At 33.6% G+C, this 25,873-nt stretch overlaps 2 protein-coding genes across 3 annotated transcripts in view; both read left to right on the top strand.

Moving 5' to 3' along the window:
• LOC110029440 (protein WVD2-like 4) lies at positions 1-7,272 on the top strand. Its single transcript, XM_020731744.1, has 9 exons — positions 1-304; positions 698-968; positions 1,045-1,288; positions 1,371-1,429; positions 1,519-1,568; positions 4,908-4,995; positions 5,092-5,163; positions 5,267-5,377; positions 6,540-7,272. Exons 2-9 carry the CDS (start codon positions 732-734, stop codon positions 6,918-6,920), a joined length of 1,242 nt encoding a protein of 413 aa, XP_020587403.1. The 5' UTR covers positions 1-304; positions 698-731; the 3' UTR covers positions 6,921-7,272.
• Positions 7,273-16,842: 9,570 nt separating this feature from the next.
• Positions 16,843-25,873, top strand: part of LOC110029442 (endoplasmic reticulum oxidoreductin-1) — a 77,700-nt gene continuing 68,669 nt past the window's right edge. Inside the window, exons 1-10 of one of the 2 annotated variants that reach the window (XM_020731747.1) lie at positions 16,843-17,066; positions 17,391-17,622; positions 17,708-17,839; positions 20,134-20,389; positions 20,741-20,851; positions 22,023-22,141; positions 22,213-22,317; positions 22,798-23,000; positions 23,123-23,246; positions 24,613-24,794. In XM_020731747.1, the coding sequence (XP_020587406.1) occupies positions 17,476-17,622; positions 17,708-17,839; positions 20,134-20,389; positions 20,741-20,851; positions 22,023-22,141; positions 22,213-22,317; positions 22,798-23,000; positions 23,123-23,246; positions 24,613-24,762 (1,347 nt within the window). In that variant the 5' untranslated portion in view covers positions 16,843-17,066; positions 17,391-17,475 and the 3' untranslated portion in view covers positions 24,763-24,794. The remainder of the gene's footprint in view (positions 17,067-17,390; positions 17,623-17,707; positions 17,840-20,133; positions 20,390-20,740; positions 20,852-22,022; positions 22,142-22,212; positions 22,318-22,797; positions 23,001-23,122; positions 23,247-24,612; positions 24,795-25,873) is intronic. The other variant, XM_020731746.1, reaches the window with a different exon arrangement.

The following is a 25,873-nucleotide window of genomic DNA, read 5'->3' as shown; positions in this document are numbered from 1 at the left end:
TCAAGAAGGTCGGCTGAGAGTACGCTGTACCAGTGAATTTTGTGTGTAAGGCCGAAGCCTTCGAGTGCAGTGGAGCGGGTAAGGAAATCTGCCGGCCGGCTGCGTGAAACAAGGGTTCCGGCGAACTATTTCTTTGTTGTGGCTCCATACTGTGATTGAAGAATCTTGATCGGTCTACTTGGAGTTCGATTTCTGAGGCGAGGGTTCTGATCATGGTGTCTGGTTGTCAGCGCTCGGATTCACAACGTATGGTTGCGAATTATATGTAGGCTTATATGTAGGCGCCGTGTCTGAAGATATAGTGGTACGATCCGATCTCTTCTTCATCTTACTTCTCTTGTGAAGGTTTCCTCGTTTGGCGTGTCTTTTCTTTTGTGGAAGAGGAAAGCTCTCCCTTCTTCTTTTGTTATCTGGCGTAGTTCGCCTTTTCATCTAGAAATATATTTGGATTTTTGTGGGTAGTGCGGATCCTGCTGTTTAATACTTTGTTCTTAGATCTAGTTTTGTTGGCTTTAGTATTAGGGCCAGATTCTTTCACGCCTGAATGAGTTGTAGACTGTGCGGTGCTTGTAATTTGGTTGCTGGAGTCCGCTGGAGTAGAAGGGGACAGAGGCAGACTGTCTGTTTGGGCTGGATTTGTTTTTTTGGTTTTCCATTTCGTGGGCTTTGGCTGACGATCTATTCTGGGTTGTTGCAGAATTTAATTTGTTGTTGGTGCTATTTTACATTAAATGATGGAAGCTGCTGACGGAGTTGAAATGGAGTCGTCTAACGGTGGCTTGGAGAAAGGGTTGACTACGAATGGACTGGGATCAGGTGCTGCTGTTTCAGAAGAGAATGGTGCCGGCGCCTCAGAAACAAATGGCAGCCCTCAAGAACAATTGCAAGCTCAAGCTGCCGATGTTTCTGAAACGGGGGTTAAAGACTCATCTTCTATTTCTAAAAACACAGCTTCAAATATCTCAAAGGTATATTAGTGGAGCTTTTTTCTGTCTAGGACTGGATTGCTTAAAGTATTTCTGAGTTGAAATCTTTGATTTGAAGAAAGCTGCAGCTATTCAAGGTAATGGTTTGAAGAACATCAAGACTCAGAAGGTTCAAAAGGATGGATCTAGTCGGAGTGGGGCAGTAGATGCTTCCAAGAACTCGAAGGCCAGACTTTCTCAGAGCCTTTCTTTTTCTGTCAGAAGTCTCCCTACAAATGGCCTGAGAAAGAGCACATCAAGTTTGAAACAGACAAAAGTTGATGCCAACTTTTCCGGTGCAAATGATTCAGAACTTATGGCTGGTGGGTTGCACGATTCTTCTTGAATGCTGTAATTTAGGTTCACTGACATGCATTTTAACTTCATTCAGTTTACAATTTGCAGCTGGGACTGCTGCTAGGAGAGAAAATACTGTGGCTGCAGGTAGCTCACAGCGGTTGTTGGTAAGTCTCTCAAAAGAGGGTGAAAATAAATTCTTACACGGAAATGTCTTTTTCTTGTACTGACCTGTTCCAAATTATGTGATTGCAAGCCTGCGCACGCTGGTTCAGTTGATGGTGGAGCATCTTCTGAAGCCACACAGTAAGCTTTTTATATCTCTATCCGAGTTGAACTACACCCTTTATTTTTTTATAAGGGCATTTACATACAAACCACCTAGTTCCTATACTTTGTTTTTTACATCTATAGTCTATACCATCCAAATTTTTTATATCACTTCAAAAGTACCACCATTTTAATTTTTGAAAAGTGAAGTGCAACTTTCCATGCATAGAGAAGGTGGCGTGTATGTAAAAATTGAGGTTTAGGTGATATATATGTAAATACATAAGAATTGAGTGGTATGCTTATAAATCTTCTTTTTCTAAAATGCTATGGAAGAACTGCCCAAAGCTTCTTCAAATTTGATTTTTTTTTAATTATGAAAATGCATTTATTTTACGGTAGGAGGTATCTTCGTGTATGTTTTTCGTGGATGATTTCGTTCTTGTGGATAAATGTATGTTTTTCGTTGATGATATCTTTCTTGTGGATAAGAGTAGAGAAGAGTTCAGGAAAAACTTAAGTTATAGAGGTCTACATTAGAGTCTAAAGGCCTTCGTTTGAGTAGATCTAAAACTGAATACATGGAATGTAATTTTAGTAGTAGTAGATCTAGTGGCATAAATGTACCTATGGGTGATCAAATCATTAAAAGTTGTGAACGTTCTAGATGTCTCGGGTTTGTTATTCAAAGTGATGGTGATATAGATGGGGATGTTATCAGTATATTTCAAATTAGTTAGTTGAAGCGGAGGAATTCATCGAGTCTATTTTATGATTGAAAAGTACCGCTTAGATGAGATCTACAATGCAAGATGGTGGTGAGATCTACAATGCTTTATGGCGCTGAGATCTACAATGCTTTATGGCGCTGAATGTTGCCTTTTAAAAGAGAAGTATAAAACTAAGTCAAATGACGCTTAGATGAGAATGCTTAGGTGGGTGAGTGACTTGACCCTTGGAGAAAAAATGCGAAATGAATGTATCTATGAAAGGGTTGGTGTAGGTTCAGTGGCAAACAAGATTAGAGAGAGTCGTCATAGTTGGTTCGGTCAAATTAGACGCCGACCATCTGATGATCCAGATAGGAGATAAGATGTTTTGGATTCGACTTATGTTAAGAAAGGTAGAGGTTGGCCTAAAATGACTTGGGCGTATTGTATAAAAAATGATCTTAATTTATTAGAATTAAATGAAAATATGACACTAACTGTGACATAATGGAGAAAAAGGATTCATGTAGCCGACCCCACTTAGTGGGATAAAGGGTTGTTGTTGTCGTTGTTATTGTTGTATTTATTTTACATTGGTTTATGGTCTCATGAAACATCATGGTTATTTAGCAGTGGCAAACGGACTAGGTTCAAACATTAACTTGGCAATTATTTCCAACTAGACTAATTATGTATGAGATGTCGAAGATAATCTTGCTGGGGGAGGGAGTGGAGAAATTTTTTTAGCACAACTAGTTCTGGGTTTTTTTTTTTAATTTATTTTACGTTTCATATCATTGAATATCACGAATCAGTTGATTCCATCCAGTTGTGCGTAAAAGTATACATTGGTAGGAAAGTTTTACTGTGATTAAACTAAGAATATTCTGATGGACATGGGCTAGAACTAGTACTTTTGTATTTTGATATAAAGGTGTGATAATAATAGTCCGAATTTGTAACCCATTTCAATTGACTTCAATCCAAACCTTTTGAAGCAGAATTTTCGAGATAGGCTGCTTGACTTGAAAGCCTATTTCAGTGTAGATTAGGATGTTACAATTGTTAGATTAAATTCCAATTTGAGATGACTTGAAATTCTTATAAATTTTTACATCTTATGCAAGTATGACAAACTATTAGTTGGTCATTTGATTGGTATTTTAAAATGAGAAAACCGACCAATTTGATTGTCTTACTATTTCTGGATGTTCATTTCGACACCATAATTTTCTTAGCTCAATTTATTCCTAGAACTAATCAAAAGAGTCACGTTGAGACCAAATAGGTTGCATTGAAAGATCAAAAATGTTAAATTTTGATAAGTTAATTGAACAAATTGAAGAATAAATAAAATACAATGTTAGAATAAATATTCCATAAGTAGTTTGAGTATCAATTTGGTTAATATCACATTTTGAAATGCTTGCAAGTGGGTATGGGATTAATCTCTCTTTTAAACAATTTCTTATCATTTTTATTTTGATTAAACCTGGAATTGATTTTATGGCAACTCATTATTGATTGAATTCAAGTTTAGCTTGCTCAAGTCTAAATTAAATTGATTTTGAGTCTAGCCCTGATAATTCCAAGTTTAAGTGACTGGACTCATAACAATCTTAGGGATATTAGAGAGATTGTGAGAGTATCATTTTCTGAAATAAAATGATGAATAATAGATTTGTGGTTTGGTTTTTTACTGAACGATAGGATTAGGGCAACAATATTAATCAAAATTCAAAGCTGTGCAGACTTGTTTGAATTTTAAGTTGCTTTGAAATTGATTCGTCTTTTGAAGTTGAGTCATGAGTGATATCATTGGCTTGGATAAGATTCAAACCAATTATGAGCTCATGGCGATTCATGTGAAATGTGATTCCAATCAACTTGATCAAAATTTTATTATATGTACATAAAAATTAGATTTTATTATTTAAAATATTTTTTTATATTCATTTTCTTTTGAAAGAATGATATTTACTTGAAAATGAAATATCATCATATATTTTTTTTTGTTATTTAGTTTTTATCCATTTTAAGTGATCAAATTCTTATTAAAAATAATGTCTTCTGAGTTGTTTTACATTTTCTTAGTCAACTCAACATTTCGAGTAGTCTGGAGTTTGATTCAGTTTGAGCCAGCTCCATTCGATCTGTAGTTCAATTTTAAGTGAGGTTGAAGTCAAAATTTTGAGTTTGGACCGAGTCAAAGTTTCTCAAACTGGACGTAAACTCTCCCTTAGCAAATGATGCATTGATAAGACAAGTAGACAAGATTGATAGGGAAGGATTGTGATTAAAAATAGGTAAACCTGAAGTATGGCAGTGAAGGATTGCTCCGGAAAAAAGAGGGTAAAATAGAGTGGATGCTGAAGGAAAGGAGAAAGATTATTGCTATAAACAATCACTAATATTTAGGATAAATCCAAAGTTTTTTATGATGGTTTATCAATTTGATGCTGTCCATGCAGCTTTGTTCATGTAGCCTCGACCATTTTCATTTATTTCCTTCGTTTTATTTCAAAGTATTTTCATGTCATGACTAGCAAGACTTCGTATAATGGGATTATTTGCTCAACACTATCTTTCTTATTCTTCGGTTTCTCCAAATTTGTTCAAGCATACTAGAACCTGGTTATAAGACTTAACCACCTTCTGCATACAGTGGTCTAACTCCTCAATCAAAATCTCAACCAAGGAGTGCTTCAGGATTTTCTTTCAGATCTGAGGAGCGTGCAGAGAAAAGGAAGGAGGTTGGCTGAAATTAATACCTGCATATGGTTGATTTCATTTAGAAGCTCTCTTACTTTTATGTTCTGGAAATTGGAACTAATGTGTTTGTTCTCCAGTATTTTTCCAAGCTGGAAGAGAGGATTAATGCAAAAGAATTGGAAAAAACTAACATACAAGCAAAGTCCAAGGTGGGATTTTCTTCTTTTCAATTTTGTGAGGTTGTGGCATTCTCATACTTGATTACTTGCCATGTGTGGCAATTAACCAGGCCTTGCAAATGACATGATACAGGAGAACCAAGAGGCTGAAATCAAGCAGTTGAGGAAGAGTTTGACCTTTAAGGCTACGCCAATGCCTAGTTTTTATCAAGAACCTAGTCCTCCAAAAGTTGAATTGAAGAAGGTATCTTTAATTTTCTCATTCTTTGTTTCTTCCTTTATGAAGTGCGCTTTATTGTAAATATGCCGTTGTGCCTTTGTTAATGGAAATAGGATCCGACAAGATGACATTAATAACTATTTCAACTGATTTTATAGTTTTTATTCATCTTTTCATGATTAGGTTACAATTCCCTTCCCAATAAGGTTGAATAACATATTCTTCTGGGATTTGAGGTTTGTTCCTCATGTGCCATGTAGGGAGTTTGTATAAATATTGCATTGGGAGGGCTAGGAAATTGTTTGGCACCCTTTTATATATATATATATATATCTTTATTATTTATTTTGCCTTTTTTTTTTTTCCGTTCCTTCCTACGGTTGGTGATGTTAAAGATTGGCATTCTGCTAAAATTCATTATGAATTTTACAAATGAATTTACTGATTTAAAGACGCTGCTGATCCAAGCTTCAAAACTTCACGATGACGCCCAGGTGATGCAATAAACATATTCTTACTATTGCAAATCATGAAATAGTGAAAGTTTAAAAATTTCCGGAAAAAATGTCAAAAAAGTTCGGATGGGAAAAGGCAATGGTTTTCTTTCTTGGCCACGCATTTGCGTGATGCTGCATAGCAGCATTTCTCACTTTCGCAAAATGTTAACAGTAGTAATTCATGTAGAACTTTGTTGAAATGTTATTGTGGCTTGTTTTAGAGTTGGCCTTGAGGGAGAAACGGAAATACTGGTGTTAACGTGATTATAGAAAAGAAATCGATGTCACTATTGTTAGGGTGATTACGGGAAAGGAATCAAAGGCATTAATATCATTGATATGGTGTTAATAACATTGATTCTATAGGCGGAAATTTAGTATGTAAATAGGAAGATTTTTAACTCTTAATTTACGTCTCTTTCCTATTTTAGTCTTAGGCTTCTTGTATGACTACCAGGCTTTTTGTACAATTAGAAGACAAGAAATATAAATTCTCTTTATCATTGTTAACCGGCAAAGAGACCAGTGATCTAAAGATGTTTTGGAAGCCATTGTGGTGTCTTGAGACTTTGAGTCATCAAGTTTCACATGAATCTCTTTTACTTAGAAGCACGTTATCTATGCTATGTTGGGTTCTCGAAACCAATATGCTATGATCCATTTTGATCTCCTCTTCTTTTCTTTAACAGATCCCTCCAACAAGAGCTCGATCCCCAAAACTCGGACGGCACAAGCCCTCTAACACTGCAACTAACAATTCTTCCGAAGGTAATGACTCAACTCAAACCCCCCCTGAGTCTGACCTCATCCCAGTCAAGCAGAATGGAGTAGTTACTCTCAAGAAAATTGCTACACAGAAGCCGATTTCAAGACCTCCTCCTCACAAATCACCTGCTGCTAGACCAGAAACTAAAACCACTGCTCCAAAGATTAAACCTTCAAACATAAAGCAAAAGTTGGAAAAAGAAAAGACAGAAGAAGGCGATAACGAAGTAGAACATGAGGTGAAACCTGCCGAAGGGTCTCCTGCAGATGTGGTCGCTGCCAAAGTCATCGAGCAAGGTTCCTAAAAACCATTGGGAGGTGAAAATGTTTTTTTTTTCTTGCCATTCGGTCGTTCGAGTGCTGAAGCTTGAGTAATTTTCAATCGTCCTCTTCTTTCTCCCGCCTGTTTGGCGCTCACATTTGTGAATAGCTTAGATGAATTCTCCTTTAAGAAGCGTCTGATTGCTTGTTTTGTCACCTGCATCTCATTCCCATGTTTGGTGGAGTAATGAATGTCTTCCCCTTTTGCTGGACAATATTGATTGCCCTGGATTTGTATATTTATTTGATCTCTGTTTTACACCATACGTCCAGGTTGCCTATTTTTGGGGCATTTACATAAATACTTGTCACGTCATATGTTCTTACATATCTAATACCTAAACTTTGCTTTTTTCAATGCCAGCCAAATCTTTCATATCGCACAAAAAATATCACTATTTTATCATTTAAAAAGTGAAATACACCTTTTTATGCATAGGTAAGGTGTGGTAGTTGTAAAAACTAAACTTTAGGTTTTAGGTATGCAAATACATAAGAATTATATATCTGAATCTTACCTTTTTTTGTATATCAAACTTTTGTGGTTGCCAGTGGTAGTAAACCGAATCAGAATTCAAAAATAGAATTTGTTTGATTCTATGTTTTTTTAGATATTATTTTTAGGGGATGAAGGATTTACATACAGATCAAATAGTTTTTACGTTTTTAGAAGTGTAATAACTAGATTTTGATATTTATTTACTTAACATGCAAATATGGAACATTACATAAAAATGTCACTAGTAGTAACTTATCAATAGTAAAATTCACATTAATACATTTATTTTGTTCTAATTATGACGCTGAAATGTCTTGTAAGTTAATATTGAAATTTCGGTTTTTTAATTTGTGCCACATAAAATTTATGTTCTATGTTTGAACTTGTTTTCCAATATCTGGATCATATGTTTGTCCTTCAGATATTAACGAGATATAATATATCATTTGTGTAAGAATTGCACACGTATTTGTGATTAAAATCAGTTTATCATCACTGATAAAATGAATGATATATTTTAGTTCTCAGAATGTGCCTGTTAAGTCTTTATCTAGCTAGGTGGGTCGGCTATGTTCTAATAAATTAAGATGATTTTTTAAAATACATGTTGATGCCTAAAATTATTGTGAGGCAAGCCGGTCAATTATGCAAGTATGTCTTTTGTTAGAGGATGGATTAATCAAATGTTTGCTCATTAAGAAGCTCAATCTCATTGAATTTGCTGGGCATTTAGAATGCTGAGAAATTGTTTGTCATGATGATGATTCTTTAATATGAAACAATAGGTGCCATGATAAAAGTAATAGTTGATTCTGTTGTTGATCTTGTTGCAACATAATATGATTTTCAGATAAAATTTGGATCATACTACATAGATTAATAGTTGTGGGTTTATATCTTAGTGTAAAATAACAATAAGCTGATAAAATTTTAATCTCTTGAGATGAGTTGTTAAGGAGTAGTGGATTCTATACCTGATGTGGGATAAAATAGTTGTATTGAGAAGATTGTTGTAGAACTATTAGTTGAATTTTGAGATAGTTTATTGTTAGAAAGGAATACACTTTTAAATTTTGACAAAATTTTGAATATTATTGATGCCTGTAATGATTATAAGCTACATAGCTATACCAGCTACTTTTAAAATGAAACATTCATTATTGATTTTCTACTATTTTACTTACTTTATTTAATTATTTATGGATGAAAAATTATAAATAGAATTCAATCTAATGCCCAAAGTTGGATGCATACATTTTCATAGCTTATATGTAACTATGTTGTCATGATTAATTACAATCAATTTGGTGCATATCATATATCCTAGCACTTTCCTTCACATGTAGTTTTGTCAATATGTTTGTTTCATATACATACGTGATCTAGGAAAATCAATAGCAATCTCTTTCTGTTTTTACTCAATAATAAGCAATGATTGCAACAAATGGCTAAGCTATTGATGTTCCAATTTCACCATTTTAGAAGCTTCACACTTGGATGCAAGCATTTTTATGTACATAAAAATTTTGTCCACCAAAACATATGTTTAAGATAATGACATATATTGTTGCTCTTCAGGTGAATATGATATCTAAAATAATGAGTTTTCTGCAAAATCTCTCTTTACTATTTAACATTATTTGGGGACACAGAATGAACTCCACAAGTTTGTCATTCCCATTGACTTTTAATGCTGATATGTTTTTTTTTTTTTTTTTTTTTTTTTTTTTTTTTTTTTTTTTTTTTTTTTTTTTTTTTTGAGATTACAAAATTTTAGAATTTTAGGTGAGGGCAAATGGTTGTAAATGTTTGTGAGAAGTTAACTTAGATGCATACTGATGCGTGCTAGAAAATTCGTGGTGGTAGAGTAATGAATTATCGTCTGAATTATCGTCTTAGCGTTGCATTATCGTCTTAGCGTTGCACGAGAATTCAGCATACACTCAGATAAAAATGAATCAAGCTGTGATCAGACCAGAAGTTTTAACGTGGAAAATCTGTAAAAGGGAAAAACCACGGGGCCTGACCCAGTTGTAAAAATCCACTATAAGTTGATGATTACAGATGTCATTTGTCCCACAGGCGGGAAAGGGTTACTAGTTTTTCACGTTATAACGTCGACTGATGACGTCTAGTAAGCGGTGGTTGACGGAGGTCAGCGGTGAATAACGACAGTCAATGATGATCGGCGGTAGTTGACAGGTTAACGGTGATCGGCGACGTTCAACGGTGGCCAGCGGTGGTTGACAGAGGTCGGCGGTTGTTGTCGACTGTCAGTGGTGGTCGACTGCGATCAATGATGGCGAGGATAATCTTGGACTTGAGCTCCTTCATAAAGCCTCCAGTTCTCACTTAAGCATTCTCTCTTTCATGTGAGGGGTGATGCTCTATTTATAGTGTTTTTAGTGCAATTAATGCAGGAGTATGAACTATTTTGATCGGACGGTCCGAAGAGCTTTCTTTGATCAGATGGTGTTTGATGGACATTTGAGTGTCTTAACGATGTCAGAATTGAGCAATCTTGGTCTCGTTGGATTCGTCATGTCGAGACTCTCGATTCGACAATGAACTCGCTAGATTCGACATTTGTTTGACCTTTCAAATGCCTCCAGAAATCCTCTAATAGTGGTTTAATGATTTTATTCGGGCTTGATTTGACTCGGATTGGACTGACTTTCATATCATTAGGTTCGTCTCATCGAGCCGATCAATTTGATTATAAGTTTGTTGAAATCGGAGCTCTGGATGACTCTTAATCGAGGTTTGAATATTCGTGCTCAAAATATTGAAATTCGTGTCGGATTATGATAAATTGTTGATCACGTATCACATACTTATTACATGGACTAAATTGTTAGGTTTAGTAGGATTTAAGTGGAGTAGAGGAGTAAGAATAAAATTTGGTCATTACATTGCTTAGTTTGTTAGTTTGACTGAAAGTTATACATAGTAATTTTGATTGGTTATAAGGCGTAGGTTTGCTGATTGTCGGTCTTAAAAGATGCTCAAGATATAAAGGAAGTAAGTGGAGTAATTAATTTTAGATAAAATAGAAAACCACCGAATCACATCAAAGAAAAAGATAACATTTGAATGCATTAAACAACGATCAAATGAAGATTAACTCTCCACTAAAATACATCATTTTTAACTCAAAATTTCAGCATATATTAGACCTTATAATGCTCCTCTATAAGGTGACATATTATATAAAGTATCAATGAAATATTAAAATAAAATTTCATTTGAATAGTTTGATTGTTAGGCCTTATAATCGAATCTTATTCATGAATGTGTTCTTACTTGCCCTTTTGCTCTTGGTCGTATAAGATGTTCAACTAGTTGATTTAAATTTTGTACTTGACATGTGAAATTACTCTTGTTGATATACTTTGATCACATAATTATTCACATTCTTAATGGGCCTTCTAGCTTTCTAAATCCTCTCATGTAGATAGGGGTGTAAACGAGTTCGGCTCGTTTATATTTCGAGCTCAAAAAGTGTAGACTAGCCTCAACAATCATTAAAAGATTATCGATGGACTCACCCATATTCTCTAATCAAGGATTTCGAGGATTTTCATATTGATTAGGTGACACAAAGCTCAGTATCAAATCCAAAGCCAATACCAACCCTTCTGTCTTGATTTACGATGAACATAAAAGATTGTCAATGGACTCACCCATATTGAAATCAAGCCAACCATAATTAGCTCATCAAAAATCATAGAGTGAGCCAAACCAATTCTTAGTGATCTTGTGAGAATCATTGAAGCAAGTTGAACACTTATTTAAATTAAATTTCTAAGAAACTTGGCTTAACTATTGAACCCAAAAGTCAGGTCAATCAAACTCAAATTGAATCAAATGGTGCAGTTAACTCAAATATGAGTGGAACCAATAATTCACTAAAGCTCCTCAAATCAAAATAAAGTGAAACCAAACTAAACCAAATAATATTTTAAACTAAACTAAGCATAATTAAATTAAAGTTGAAACTGATTGGGCCTAAATTAGGCTAGTGGGCCTACTTGGCCCATATGACCTTCTACATCAAATTAAGGAGGAAACTTTTGGTGTTTAGAAGAAGAAATGAGCCAATTAATTTGTAAATCAATATTAATATAATTAAATATAAAATGGAGGGAAATTGACTTAAAATTAGTGAAGTCATTTGCTTGGCCCATCTAACTCATTTAAATTATGATGAACCAAACTGAAATATAGCACAAATTGAATCAAATTAATCAATTTTGAATTTTTAAATCTTAAACAAAATATAACTAGAGGCTGATTGGGTCACTGGACCCAAGTTGCTCTAATTAGGTCACCTCACATCGAGTCAATTCCAAATTAAATCAGAATTAATCGAAGCTAACCATTCTAAAACTTAAAAGCACTGATTACGTCCAATTAAATAGAAATTAAGTCCAATTGAAGTCCAATTTGGCCAATTGAGTTACTTGACCCAAATAAACCATATTGGCCCAAAAAAAAAAAAAAAAAAAAGAATTGGATGTTCCAAATGTATAAAATCTCTAATTGAAAATATTTGAATAAAAGTTGCCCTAATTAAAGTCCAAGTTGACCAATTAGGCCAGTTTGACCCAAATGAACCATATTGAGCCAAAATCAAATTAATCATTCTTAAAGTTATAAATTAATTAATCAAGCATAACCCAACCATCATTGAGGGCCAATTTGGCCAATTGGCCCACTTAGGTTCTGTTTGGGCTGGTTATTTGGCGTGGTGTGTCTTGAAACGTGGGCTGAAGCATTTGAAACAATAGCGCGACCGCTTACCTTAGTAATTTATGTTAAATGCGCGTCACAGGTTTGTACCCTCAGCTTGAATTTTCTCACGACACTTATTACATTCATGTATCTACCTCAAGCACTTATTACATTCAAAACAATTGATGCTTTCGAGGAGTGGTGGACAGAGAGATTGGCGGCAAACATTTTTGAAATGTCCCCCTTGTTGTCAATTTTTAATTTATTTTCAAATCCAATAACATGTTATATGAATTTTTAAGTGGTGTCTGCTACAAAAATAAATAAATTAATAAAGTGGAATCGATTCTGAGCTAGAGGAGAAGTTGAATTGTTTGTTTCGAAGTGTCTTGACAACGAGCAACAATGTGTGTGCCCCTAGTGAGACAGGTTTTAATGCATCCCTAGGAATTTGGGATTTGATCAATCACGTGATTTCATTAAATGCTCGAGCCAGGACCTCCCTGAAGTTGAGTCCACAAGCTTGTCAAACCATCCTCGGGTTGAAATAAAAAAGAAACTGCTTTCTTTAGAAGTGAGAACTCACATTTGGTGGCTTCATGCACCAATGCCACCGACCCATTACAAGCAACTTCTGTTCAACCGATTATGTGAATTTTGGATGCAACTCAATAAATTTACGAAGACATGTCGCTGCAACTATGTTTCCAATTTACTTGAAAATTCGAGTCGAAATGTTTCTTTATGAAGTTGCTTGAAAATTCGAGTCGAATAGATTTTTTTGTAACGATGTCTGCTGTCTGTAGGGCGACTTACCTGCATTATTTTCATGAGAGCAGCGACATTTGAGGGATACTTTTTTTTTTAATTCTTGCTGGAATTTTTTATTTGATTATGGTTTTTCAGAATGCTTTGGATATTTATGTTTGTTTGAACATGTCACTTTACTTGAGAGTTTTTCATTCCCCGTTATGTTTCCAATTTACTTTTTTAATGTTATTTACTTATTTTAGTTTTATTTGTAACCTTATATGATTATATTTAATTCATTGATGTTTATGTTTTAGCCACTTCAATACTGAAATACATGGATGCAACTAGAGAAAGACACAGAAGGAGAGTTGCGGTTGTAGTATGCATGATGTACGCATATTATAACTCATACATAGAGCGCTCTCCTTGCATGATAACCTCATATGTTGGCGATAAATGGGTTGCGGAGTTACTTGTTGGCCACCCAACGATATTTAGCAATATATTTCAAATGACGCAGACGCTATCACCGATTTATTGGAGGAACTACACTGAAATCATGAATTTCATGGCTCATCGAGAACAACTTCACAAGAGGTGTCGACAATAACCATCTACATATTATCGCAGAATGAATCAATGCGATGAGTTATAAAACAATTTCACCACTCTTCTAAAACGATTTGCAGATATTTCTCAGTAATGTTAAATGCATTTATTAGTTTTTCCTTACAAGTCATAAAACCAATATATTCTACATTCGAATAGAACCCCACAGATTTCGCATGATGCGCGGTTTATGTCGTACTTAAGGTAATTTATTTTATTTATGACATTAAAATTTAATATAAATATTATAAGTATGTAACCCTTCGTTATTTTTCTAAAATTGTATTGAAGCAATTGATGATACACACGTTAATGTATGCATTCAAATAATGAGAAGTTCACATTCATCGGTCGTTGTGTGCCCCCGACACAGTGTCATGACAGTATGCGACTTCAACATGTGCTTCATTTTTGTTATGGTCAGTTGGGAGGGCAGTCCACATGACAGTCGAATATTCAAATATGCAACACATAATAATAAATACAACTTCTCACATCCACCCACAAGTTCGCTTGAGACTAAGCAACTCTCCTGATTCTTTTTCTTTCAACTTTATTAATTTAATTCACATACAGTAAATATTTTTTGGTAGATGCTAGTTATCTGTCGTAGCAAGGGTATCTTAAACCATATCCTGATACGAGATACCACATACTTGATTTTGAACGACAACAATGTCGCATGGTGCAAAAAAGAAATGTTCAACAAAAGACATTTATCCTTAAGCAGTGTCATGGAGAGGACATTTGGCGTTTAGAAGAAAAAATGACTTATACTTAGTGATATGTCATCTTACTCGTTAGATGTGATTGTGAATGTCATGATGGCTCAGTTACATCATTCCCGCAACAACATCTACTTTTGTAGGGAGGACAAAGATCATGAATATGTCCCTGTTGAGGCATATGAGTATCAACTTGGACAGTCTTTATCACAGGCCGAAATGTTGCTCCCGAGATCTGCACTAAAGACATGGAAGGTGCAAGCGAGAAGACAGAGTTGAGAGAATGAATTACAAATGTGATAGTTGGAGAGTGTTTTGACGGAATGTTAGTTTTTATCATTTTATTAATTATAATGGTTGTTGAAGACATTCACTAGTTATTGTGCTTGTATGTTATATAGTTTATTTTTATTTATGTTCCTTATACTTTTGATATTTACTATTTTAATTTTTTACGCAATTTGTATGTGTTTTTTTTTTCTTTTTTTTTCTTTTGGTGGGGTTTGGAGGCTATGATGAGACATTTAACTATATGTGTTCTTTTGGATAGCTGTATATTGCTATTGGTTGGTATCACACGTGAAAATCTAATGAAAGCAACCAACTTCTTCTTTTTTTTTGGTGTAACGGTTTTTTAGGTTCTTTTGGATGGTCTTTTTTTTATGATATGCATATATGACACACATGACATTGGTATTATGTGGGTTAAAGACAACTAAGAAATTTTTTTATAAGTTAGGTTTTCTTCTTATAGTGACATATTCGTTAGTTTGTATACTGAGTTCTATGAGACCTCATAAGTGCATAAAATTATTATTATCATATTATTAATTGTTATTTTAATAGTTTTTTTTTTAATTTAGTAGTCATATTACTCATTGTTAAGTGAGTGTCTATCTATATTTTGTAATGTTCTGCACTGAATATTTTCTTTTAAAGTATAGAATGTACTGGTATGAACAGTTCTGTTGTAAACAACATTAATATACAGGAGTAGAATAGTCATTTGTCCAGAAACAATTGCAGCACCGTTGTTTTCAAACTGCAAAAAATAAACTGACATTCAGCTTGCCCGTAACAACATCTGCGCAACAGTTTTCCGTGACAGCTGTTACGCAACAACTTATTATTAAGCTGCAGCTGTCCCGAACAAACCCTTAGCTCATTCAAACCAAATTGACCCATATAAGGCACATTGAGTCAAACACAACCAAACTAAGCAAACTTATTAAGTTCTTATTGGTCCACCTAGGGGTGAGCATTTGGTCAGTTCAGATGGTTTGGTTTTCAAATTAGGCAAACCGACTTCAACCAAAATTCAAAGTCCAAACTACCGAACCAAACAACATTTTGATAAAACCGAACCAGTCAAACTAAATTTTACTTCGGTTTAAACAATTTAGCTTTACATAAATCGAATTATAGTTTAAATGTATAAGAGAAAATGAAAGTTATTAAGCGAGGATTATGTAATGTTGATAACTAAAAAATTTTATTTATAAGCATTGCAAGGAAGATTTATCTAGAAAAAATTCGGTCTTCACTTCATTTAGTTTAAGAAGAAGTAAAACTGAACCTTAAACTGAAAACCAAATTTCAATATTTTTAAAATCATAACTGAAGTTTTTTAAAAAACCGAACCGAATCAACTAAATTGACTCGGTTGGGTTTGGTTTTTGGATTTAAACCAAATAATTCATACCTATAGGCCCACCCAAATGAGCTTGACCCAATGTAAACACTACTTGAGTTGTAACAATTATGTCCAAATTTGTTATTCTTATACCATGTTACCTTGGAAGAGTGACATCCTACTCTTAGTTTGATTAAATATTGATATACTGCGGCTACTTATTCCAAAATTTTAATTTGTTTTAAAAATAGGATTCAAACTAATTATGATTATAGAATTATTAAAATTATTTTAGTTTTCTTTGTTAGTCATAATTATATTAACTATAAGCATTAAATTATCAAGTTAATAATTATTATTCGGAACTTAACTAATTAATTGTCAATTTTTATTTTATTTTAATTATTTACTATAAGATAATGTCTTAATTATTCTTTAGCAAAATACTAAAGTTATTAACTAATTTTTTTAGTTTAATCTAATCAAATAACATTAATGTTAATTTAATTAAGTAAACATTTTTAAATTTTTTAACTTTAATCATTAACAATAATCGACTTTTTTTATAAATTTTAATTACACCAATTAAATTATAATTAAAATAATATAACATTTATTTATTTATCTATTATAAATTTTTAAATTTAATTAAACATAATTTTTTTACTCAAATTAGGCCTTAAGAACTATCACTTATTTAATTAACTATACTTTAATTGAGGCGCATTTACCTACATGCCACTCCATTCCTATTTATTTGCAAATCCAAAACCTAAACTTTATTTTTACAATTATACCACCCAAATCTTTCGTACCATATAAAAAATATCACATTTTATAATTACAAAAAAGATGATATATGCATATATGTAAAAATGAAAGTTCAGGTATTAAATACATAGGAATTGAGTGGCTTGAGTGTAAAATCTTCCTTTAATTAATTAATACCAACGGGCGTCTTCCCCTTCCTTTCGCTCCCTTTCCTCCTCTCTTCCGCTTACTTTCTTCCTCTCGCACGCCAATCACTCGACCAAACGCGGAGGTAGCGACGGGAGCTTTCTGGCAGCATCAACTGGATTGAGGCAGCGTGAAACCCTCGTCTTTCCCCCCTTTGCTCCCACCCGAAACCCTAGAGGAAAACGAAGAGAGGAATTCGGACGGGTGTTTGCTGGCGAAGGTATTGAATGCATTCTCTTCCCTAACCCGTTAAATTCTTGGAAATCTTGGTTTCCTAAATCCAGGATTTAGTCGGAAGGAGATTTATTTAAATTTCTTGTGATTTAAAATACATATTTCGACCGGTTGGTAGGATTTACGCTAAATCCTGTGTAAGTTCAAGTTAAATCGAGCTACGCATCCGGGTGCATGTGTGAGCTAAAAAAAGGGGAGCATTCAAACAGCCCTTTAATCTTGAGTAGGAGGGAGAAACAGGAGTGAGCACAGCTGTATGATTTACTCACCTGTTTGGCAAGATTTAAACAAAAGGTTGACTAATTCTTAGTTAAAATTTGTAAACCCCCAATGAAAGGTTGGTAGAGCCGTTGGAGCTATTGAAGCGGACCAGGTGTTCGTCACTAATAGGCAACATGGATGCCGCTGCGAATGGAATTGTCAGTGAAAGGTGCCGGCGATGGGGCTGGGTGGCGGCTGCTCTGTTTGCAGTCCTCCTGGCTACGACAGTGATTCCAAGGCAAACCTTCTTTAGAAATTCAAAGAAGGCCTGCGAGTTAGTGGTGCTTTTTCTGGAGACTTTCTTGAATTAGTTCAGATTTGCTTCATTTTATTATTGTAATCTTGATCGGGAAAATTGGTTTGCAGGACTCTAGAAAGTATAAGGGCATCGTGGAAGACTGTGCTTGTGGTTATGAAATTGTGGATTCTCTCAACGAGAAGGTGTTGCATCCCATTCTACAGGAGCTAGTCGCCACACCCTTCTTCCGGTATTTCAAGGTAATTCTTTTGACTCAAGTTTTTTTTTTATTTTTTTTTATATCATATTTTTATGTTGATTTGTTGCTATTTTTGGGAGTTCTTTATGATAAAAATGGCTGTTTATGTTTATTTTGTAGTTTAGGGCTTAAAAATGTTGAATTGAGCTTTCACTTGTTGGGGAGGTTTATTGGTGGATTTAACTTAAATCATCACAAATGTTTATTTGGGACATTTTAAATCCTCTGACTTACAAAATCTGGTTTTCACCCATTTTCAATGTCAATCTTAGATATAATAAATATGATTGTAATGCGGATTTATTAGGATTTAGCAGAGAGAAGCAACAAAGGGGGAGAAATGGGAATGACTGCTCGCTTGCAAGCATCTATCATGACTTCTAATCTTGCTAACAAATGCCAACGCTGCTTTTCACTGTGAGGAAGACAATGAACACAACTTCTTCGTCTAGGGTTTTAGGTAGGAGAGGATTTGGGAGAGGAATAGAAGGGTTTCAAATCAGGCATCAATTATAGAGAAATATTAAACCCAATTAGTTAATTATATTAAATTAGAGTATTTTGGTCATTAATTATAGAGAAATTTAAATAAGGTAAATTAAATTATTTTTCATGTAATTTGTTTAACTAAAAAAATTAATTTTTTGATGAAATTTATAATTTATTAAAAAATAATATATAAAAATAGTTTTTTATAAAAATTATTTCCGATTTAATTCAATGAAGTTGATGTTATTATTTTAATTAGTTTAAATTACTCATTAATTAAGGCTTAATTAGTATATATTAAAGTACTATTTATTATTTAATTAGTTTAGTCGAATTATAATTAATAATTAGTTAAATAAGTAAATAATTAATTAATAATAATACAAATATTAAAGTATTAATTAATGATACACTTGGTATAGCAATTACAATTAATATAGAATTTACCAAATGAGTATTTTGTTGTGCTTGCTTAATATTTTTCAAACATTTTTGACAAATATTATTATTTACCTTCTAACTAAGTTTACAAACTTAAATCTTGAAATAATCTGTCAAACATTTTAACAAAATTTAAACCAGATTTAATAAATCTGAAACAATTGTTTATATTCAATCATTGCAGGTTTTATTAAATCCGGATTTATAGGATTTACTAGATTCTACTAAGCTAAATTTCGGAAGTTGCCAAACAGCCCCTTAGAGTATTTTGAATATGTGAATGAAGCAAGTGGATATTGTTTTGTTAATCTTTACCTTGAACTTTTTAATGATTCACGAATGTTAGAAATAAAAAAAACATTGATGATGATGTTCCAATTGTATGGAGCTTCATATAAATCAGGTGCAACTATTATCACATAATTAAGAGGATGGCATGATAGACTAAATAAAAACAAACGAAAATGTCTCAAATGTAGATAATAAAATCCAATCAAATATATTTTTTTACCCTTCAAGCATCCATATTTATTACAAAATGAAAATGTTAGGAATCTATTTCTCTGAGCTTCACTAATTTTTTTTTTTTTTTTCGTGGATTTCTCTGAGCTTCACTAATCTAATTTTTTTTTTTTTTTCGTGGTGAATATTATGTATTCAATACTTCTTAGGATAATCTAGACATAGTTTTTTTTTAATTATCTTTTTAATAGCCAGTTAAAGTGCGAAGTTCAATAACTTTAGAGGGAACGCTACTATTTACGTACACTTCCAAACGACATGCTTATCCGTGTTAGACATGTGTCAGATACATGCATGGCTCATACATGCCTCAACACATCTTTGCTACTTTAGAATTTGTGTCAATATTTTTTAGTTTGAAATTGGACTTCGACAGTTACCAAACAAGGCAGGGACGATAAACAGGTGTGATATTGGCAAGAAAAAAATCAAAATAGCTGAAATTAGAATTGAAACTTGCAATGGAAATAATACCCATAATATTTTGTATGCTAGTCGCCAGAGTCATCCTCAATACAACAGTGTAGTCCCCTTTTCATTTTGCATCTCCACCTCTTCATTTAAATGAAATCACCTCACTTCTCCACTTCTTTGGCAATCATCACGCGTCTCTACCTTTTCCTCTTTAACACCTGTTTTTACCAGGCTATATGAATTGGAGTTTTCGTATTCCTAGGAATTTTGTATCAGAAGTTTTCATGCTATTCGTATATTTTTATTTTCTTTTCTGACAGTTCTTGCAAATTGCTAATCGTGCACTTATTTCATTTTCTTATTATAAATTCTCGCTTTTAGAAAAGAAGTTCTTTTTATAAATCTAGGATATCTTTCAACCTTGGACAGGTTAAATTGTGGTGTGATTGCCCATTTTGGCCTGATGATGGGATGTGTCGTCTTCGTGATTGTAGTGTTTGCGAGTGTCCTGATAATGAGTTCCCAGAGCCATTCAAGCAGCCCTTTGTAGGGCTTTCAACCGATGATCTCATTTGTCAGGAGGGGAAACCAGAAGCTGTTGTGGACCGCTCACTTGATCGAAAAGCTTTTAGAGGGTGGGTCGAGATTGACAATCCATGGACAAATGATAATGAAACAGATAATGGTAATTTATCACAGCACCATGTCATTTATTTTTTTGGGAAATTTGCATACCTACACAATTTTAATGCATTTACTTATCTTACACCTAAACTTTCATATTTACGTAAGCACTTAGGTGCTTTTAATCTATGCATGCACGTGTATTTGACTTTTAAAAAGAGATAACAGTGCTATTTTTGATGTGATATTAAATATTTGAGTGTAATTGTGTAAATATGAATGTTTAGGTGTGAAATATGTAAATACATAAGCATTGTGTGCTATTTATGTAAATGCCCCCCTTTTTTAGGATTTCTATTATTATCATGGCTTTTCTAGTATGAAGATTTTTTTCTGTTTTATTCTTTGGCAGCTGAGATGACATATGTGAACCTCCAGCTAAACCCTGAACGCTACACCGGTTATGTAGGCCCGGCAGCTAGAAGGATATGGGATGCTATTTACACTGAAAACTGCCCAAAATGTGAGTTCTATGCAATTTGTGCTGGTGTATATTATCATTCTTCAACATTTTTTAAACTTATGTCATGAAAAATATTTGGACATTGTTTGAATGATAAGCTCTGTGCATGTATACAAACATATCTTTACTCGTTATGAATATCAAAGTAAATTTATTTTATTGATATGAAGGAGGAAATCACACAAATTTTGAATTCTTGTCACTGTAATTAAGATTAATTTTGGTGCATCGATAATTGGCTTTGATTTTTAAGCTTGTAATACATGTAGGGAAGTAGAAAATCGTGCTCACTCTCTCTCTTTAAATAGAGGCCTAACTCATGCAAATTAGTGGGGAAGTTCTTTGGAGAAGATAACTTTAGAAGTTTCTTAGCTGTTTTGGTTCTTTTCTGCAGCTGGAGGAATGTAGTTAGGACATTAAGGGATCACTATATTAGACTGTTAGTTTGTCAGCGTATTCATCTTTGTTTTTTTCTTAATTTCTTGAAAATGAAAATTGTACATATTAGGTCAATGCAACATAGATCAAGTTGAAGTATATGGTAGTTGAACCAATCACCTTACAAAGTTTGTGTATCCTGTCTATTGTATTTTGCTAGAAAATTATTTAATTCATTTGCAGGGATTTCATTTAAATACGAATACTTTTATTCAATCTTTTATTTGTCTTTTACCTTATGTATTACAATATTATTTTTCATTACTTTTTTGACAAATATTTATACACCATGTTTCTGTCTTCCACTCTGATATGTGACCATTCTATCACTTGTATATTTGTTCCTACATTTTTTTGGTACGCTTTGTTTGGCATATTTTTTTTGTGGAATTTTTTTTCTTACAGAAAGTATTAAGTAATGGAAGGATTTCTTCAGGTTATCTCTCCAAACTAGATTTTTTTCCCCCATTATATTCCATCTTAGTTGAGTGAAATTTCCTTTTATTAACACAAGCTTTACTTGTGCCAACATAATCTCTCTGCGGCTGCTTAAAGTTAAGAAAAAAAAAGAAAAAAAATTGATGTTTGCTTTCTTAAAATGAACAGCCATTGGCAAGGCTTGAGCTATGTGGAGAAAATACTATAATGTTGTTTATTTTGTATTATGCATAAAAAATTTTAATACTATTATTCCTTAGTATTGACTTTTGTTCTTTGCTTGTACGTTCCTTAGATTCTTCTGGAGAAATTTGCCCAGAGAAAAGAATTTTGCTTAAGTTGATTTCTGGATTACATGCTTCGATATCCGTGCACATTGCTTCTGATTATCTCCTTGATGAAGCTACAAATATGGTTCTTCTCTTAACTTAAGCTCATTGATTAGTATATATTACTTTGAAATCTACTCATTTGCATTATTGCAGTGGGGCCAAAATTTGGAGCTGTTGTATGATCGAGTTTTGAGATACCCAGATCGTGTCAGAAACTTGTATTTTACATTTTTGTTTGTTCTTCGTGCTGTAACTAAGGTAATTTTTTTTCATAGATGTTCTCCTAATTGATAGGCTCATATGGGGTCGCATTTGTGATATATTTCATAAAATTACATTCATTCTTTTAGGTGTTTTATGTCTACATCTTTATTGCCTGATCTATGGCTTCTCTGAGATATATCAGCGGACTATGCTTATGACATCTTGTTATGCCTCCTCCTATCCAAATAAAAATGAGAAACCTTAAAAAAAATGAAACCTATATTATATATATTTATATATATATATATATTGTCTTTTGATATGTGCCTTTTATGTTAAAATTTTTTAGTATTTGCTAATAGTGGGTATTTTGGCAATATGAGATTCTGCCCTTAGCTTTTTTGCTCTTTAAGATGCTTTCTCATGCTCCTGCATATTTTCTTTTATTTTCTTCATAAACTGTACAAAATTTATTTTTCATTCAACAAATTGTGATATTATATGTTAAATTTTTTTACAATTAAAAAATCTCAGGCTGCAGATTATTTAGAACAAGCAGAGTATAGCACAGGCAATCCGGATGAAGACTTGAAAACTCGGTCTCTAGTTAGGCAAATTGTTTACAATCCAGAGCTACGGGCCGCTTGCCCAGTGCCTTATGATGAAGCCAAGTTATGGCAAAATGAAAGTGGTCCTGAACTAATGCAGCAAATTCAGAAGCAATTCAGAAACATCAGGCACGCCTCTAAATATCTTTGATTATATCTGGTTCCTGAATTAACGAACTCTCGCATGTTTGACATTACTTTACTGAATCATAAAAGCACCTAAACATCTTTTATTTTTAAACATTCCGCAGTGCACTGATGGATTGTGTTGGATGTGAGAAATGCCGCTTATGGGGAAAGCTTCAAGTTCTTGGTCTTGGAACAGCATTGAAGATCCTTTTCTCTGTTAATGGCCAGAACCATGCAAATCAGCCGGTATACCTACTTTTCTATAATTTTATCTTTAATGTTTTGATGCATTAAGTGTTGGGATTTTAGTGGAGCTTGATTAAAACGGCGAAAGTGGAAAAGATTGAAGAATAGAAACGAAGATCAATGCACAAGAATTTTATATAGAGAGAAAGTGTTAAAATGATCCAATAATTTTGCAGGGAGTCTACAAAAGTGTCAATATTGTCCCCAGACATTTTAAGAGGGTCTAAAATAGTCCTTGATGGGAACTTTTTCATTTCATAAAAAATTTAAGGGGACTAATTTCGCACTTTCAGTCTTTCGTAGACTCGGGGATTAAAATAAACCCATGTAAATATTCAGGGGATCATTTTGGAACTTTATTCATTATATATATATATTCCTAATTAATGGCTACATCCTGGCGCCGTTGCAACAAATTTCATAATGCTTTTGGTTGTCCAGAGTTTCATCTGTTTTATATTTTGATTAGTTTAAACCAGTGGATAACTAAGCACGCCTTAGGAAAAAAGAACATTTCTGATAGCAACACTTTTAGGCCAAGATCCTATCCATGAATTGGATTAGCTTAATTGTCATTGGTCAAACGTCTAATTATAGCCAGCGGGGTAGGCTCGAGCTAGCATGATTGCATTGATGTAGTTATAAGTAGAGGACCCATAGAAATGGAAATTATTTTGAGGTGACAATATTGGGATTGAGAAAAGTGTTAAAATGGTCCCATGACTCTTTGCATGTGATCATTTTAATCCTAGAATTTTTATACTTGCCAATTTATCCCAAACTCTTTTAATATGGGTTAAAATAATCCTTAAGGTGGACTATTTCAGTTCCCATTATAAGTGTGTGGGGACTATTTTAGCACTTCTATAAATTTTGGGACTAAAATGATGCCATGTAAATAGTCATGGGACTATTTAGGCACTATACTCTTTTGGGTTTCTTAGATTGAAAACTCTTGTTACTAGCATATACTTCTGCTTTAAGACTGAATGATCAGATTGAGCTGATCTAGTAACTGCCAAAAATCAACACGAGTTCTCAACTACATAAGAAAATTTTGATAGCTGTTCAGATTTATGAATTTCCTTATGGTTGTAGAGCATGTTGGGTTGTTGAGCTGAAAGAAGACCATAAATAATTATTTTATCAAGACATGAACTCTTATCTTTGTTTTCTACCATACATATGGCAGTTACAGCTAACTATAGTTAATTAAGCAGTTTCACTACACTAATAAAAGTAAAAGTAGAGTTTTTTTCCTCTTTTTCTCTATTCAATTAATGATAGAGCAAATTTTATTCTTCATTTTGGTATTGAAACTTTCAGCGCAGCTCATAATTTGCCAAGATCTCTTATTTTGCTTCAGCTGCAGCTGCAACGGAATGAAGTCATTGCATTAGTGAATCTTCTGAACAGATTGTCAGAGTCTGTTAATTTTGTACATCAGATGGGTCCAGCTGCTGAGAACATAATGGAAAGAAGATCTTCCTCACCAGCTAGGAAGGTTCCCTTATAGCAAATTGAAGAACTGAAAAACATATACTTATGGTAATGCCTTTTGTTTAACCCTCAACTTTTATCCCACAGTAGCGTTCAGCAATTTTCACTTTCATATGTGACTTTTATTTGTATGTTATGCATTGATAAAATTTAAAGAGATTTTTTTTCCATTTATATATAATTTAGTATGTACTCACTATAATATATTTAAATATCAATTATCCAAGGATTTGGATGCATGGTATAAGATGTGTGGAGATGAGAACTTATACAACAACAACAACAATGCCTTAATCCCACTACGCGGGGTCGGCTACATGAATCCTTCTTCCCCATTGCGTCCTATTTAGTGTCATATTTTCATTTAGTTCTAATAAATTAAGATCATTTTTATACAATAAGCCCAAGTCTTCCTAAGTCTACCTCTGCCTTTCTTAACATAAGTAGAATCTAAAACATCTACTCTCCTAGTCGGATCATCAGATGGTCGATGCTTAATGTGACCAAACCATCTAAGGTGACTTTCTCTAATTTTGTCCGTCACGGGAAGCCACACCAACCCTATCACGGAGATATTCATTTCGCCTTTTGTCTCTAAGTGTAAAGCCACTCATCCACCTAATCATTCTCATCTCGACAACACTCTCTTTTAAATGCCAACATTTAGTGCCATAGAGCATTGCAAGTCTCACCACCATCTTATAAAATTTTCCTTCAGTCTAAGCGGTACTTTTCTATCACACAAAAGGCCCGAAACATTCCTCCACTTCAACCAACCAACTTGAATTCTACTATTAACATCTTCATCTATATCACCATTGCTTTGAATAACAGACCCAAGATATCTAAAACGTTCACATCTTTTAATAATTTGATCACCCAAAGTTACACTTCTGTCACTAGAGCTACTACTACTAAAATTATATTACATATATTCAGTTTTAGTTCTACACAAATAAAGGCCTTTAGACTCTAATGTAGACCTCCATAATACAAGCTTTTTCTGGGCTTTTTCTCTCGTCTTATCCATGAGAAGGATATCATCAACAAAAAGCATACACCAAGGTACATCCTCCTGTAAGTGTCCAGTAAGACCATCCATAACTAAAGCAAAAAGATATAGGCTT

This window comes from Phalaenopsis equestris, unplaced genomic scaffold, assembly GCF_001263595.1.
Source record: "Phalaenopsis equestris unplaced genomic scaffold, ASM126359v1 Scaffold000572, whole genome shotgun sequence".
NCBI lineage: Eukaryota > Viridiplantae > Streptophyta > Magnoliopsida > Asparagales > Orchidaceae > Phalaenopsis > Phalaenopsis equestris.
Note: the sequence above shows the minus strand (reverse complement) of the source record. Positions and strands in the feature narration are given on the sequence as shown.

Bases quoted from the DNA above. Each gene is read 5' to 3' on its own strand.
- LOC110029440 (XM_020731744.1), top strand. From the start codon at position 732: ATGATGGAAGCTGCTGACGGAGTTGAAATGGAGTCGTCTAACGGTGGC. The intron at 1,430-1,518 runs GTAAGTCTCTCA...TGTGATTGCAAG, and splicing joins GTAGCTCACAGCGGTTGTTG to CCTGCGCACGCTGGTTCAGT. The intron at 4,996-5,091 runs GTTGGCTGAAAT...TTTGTTCTCCAG, and splicing joins GTGCAGAGAAAAGGAAGGAG to TATTTTTCCAAGCTGGAAGA.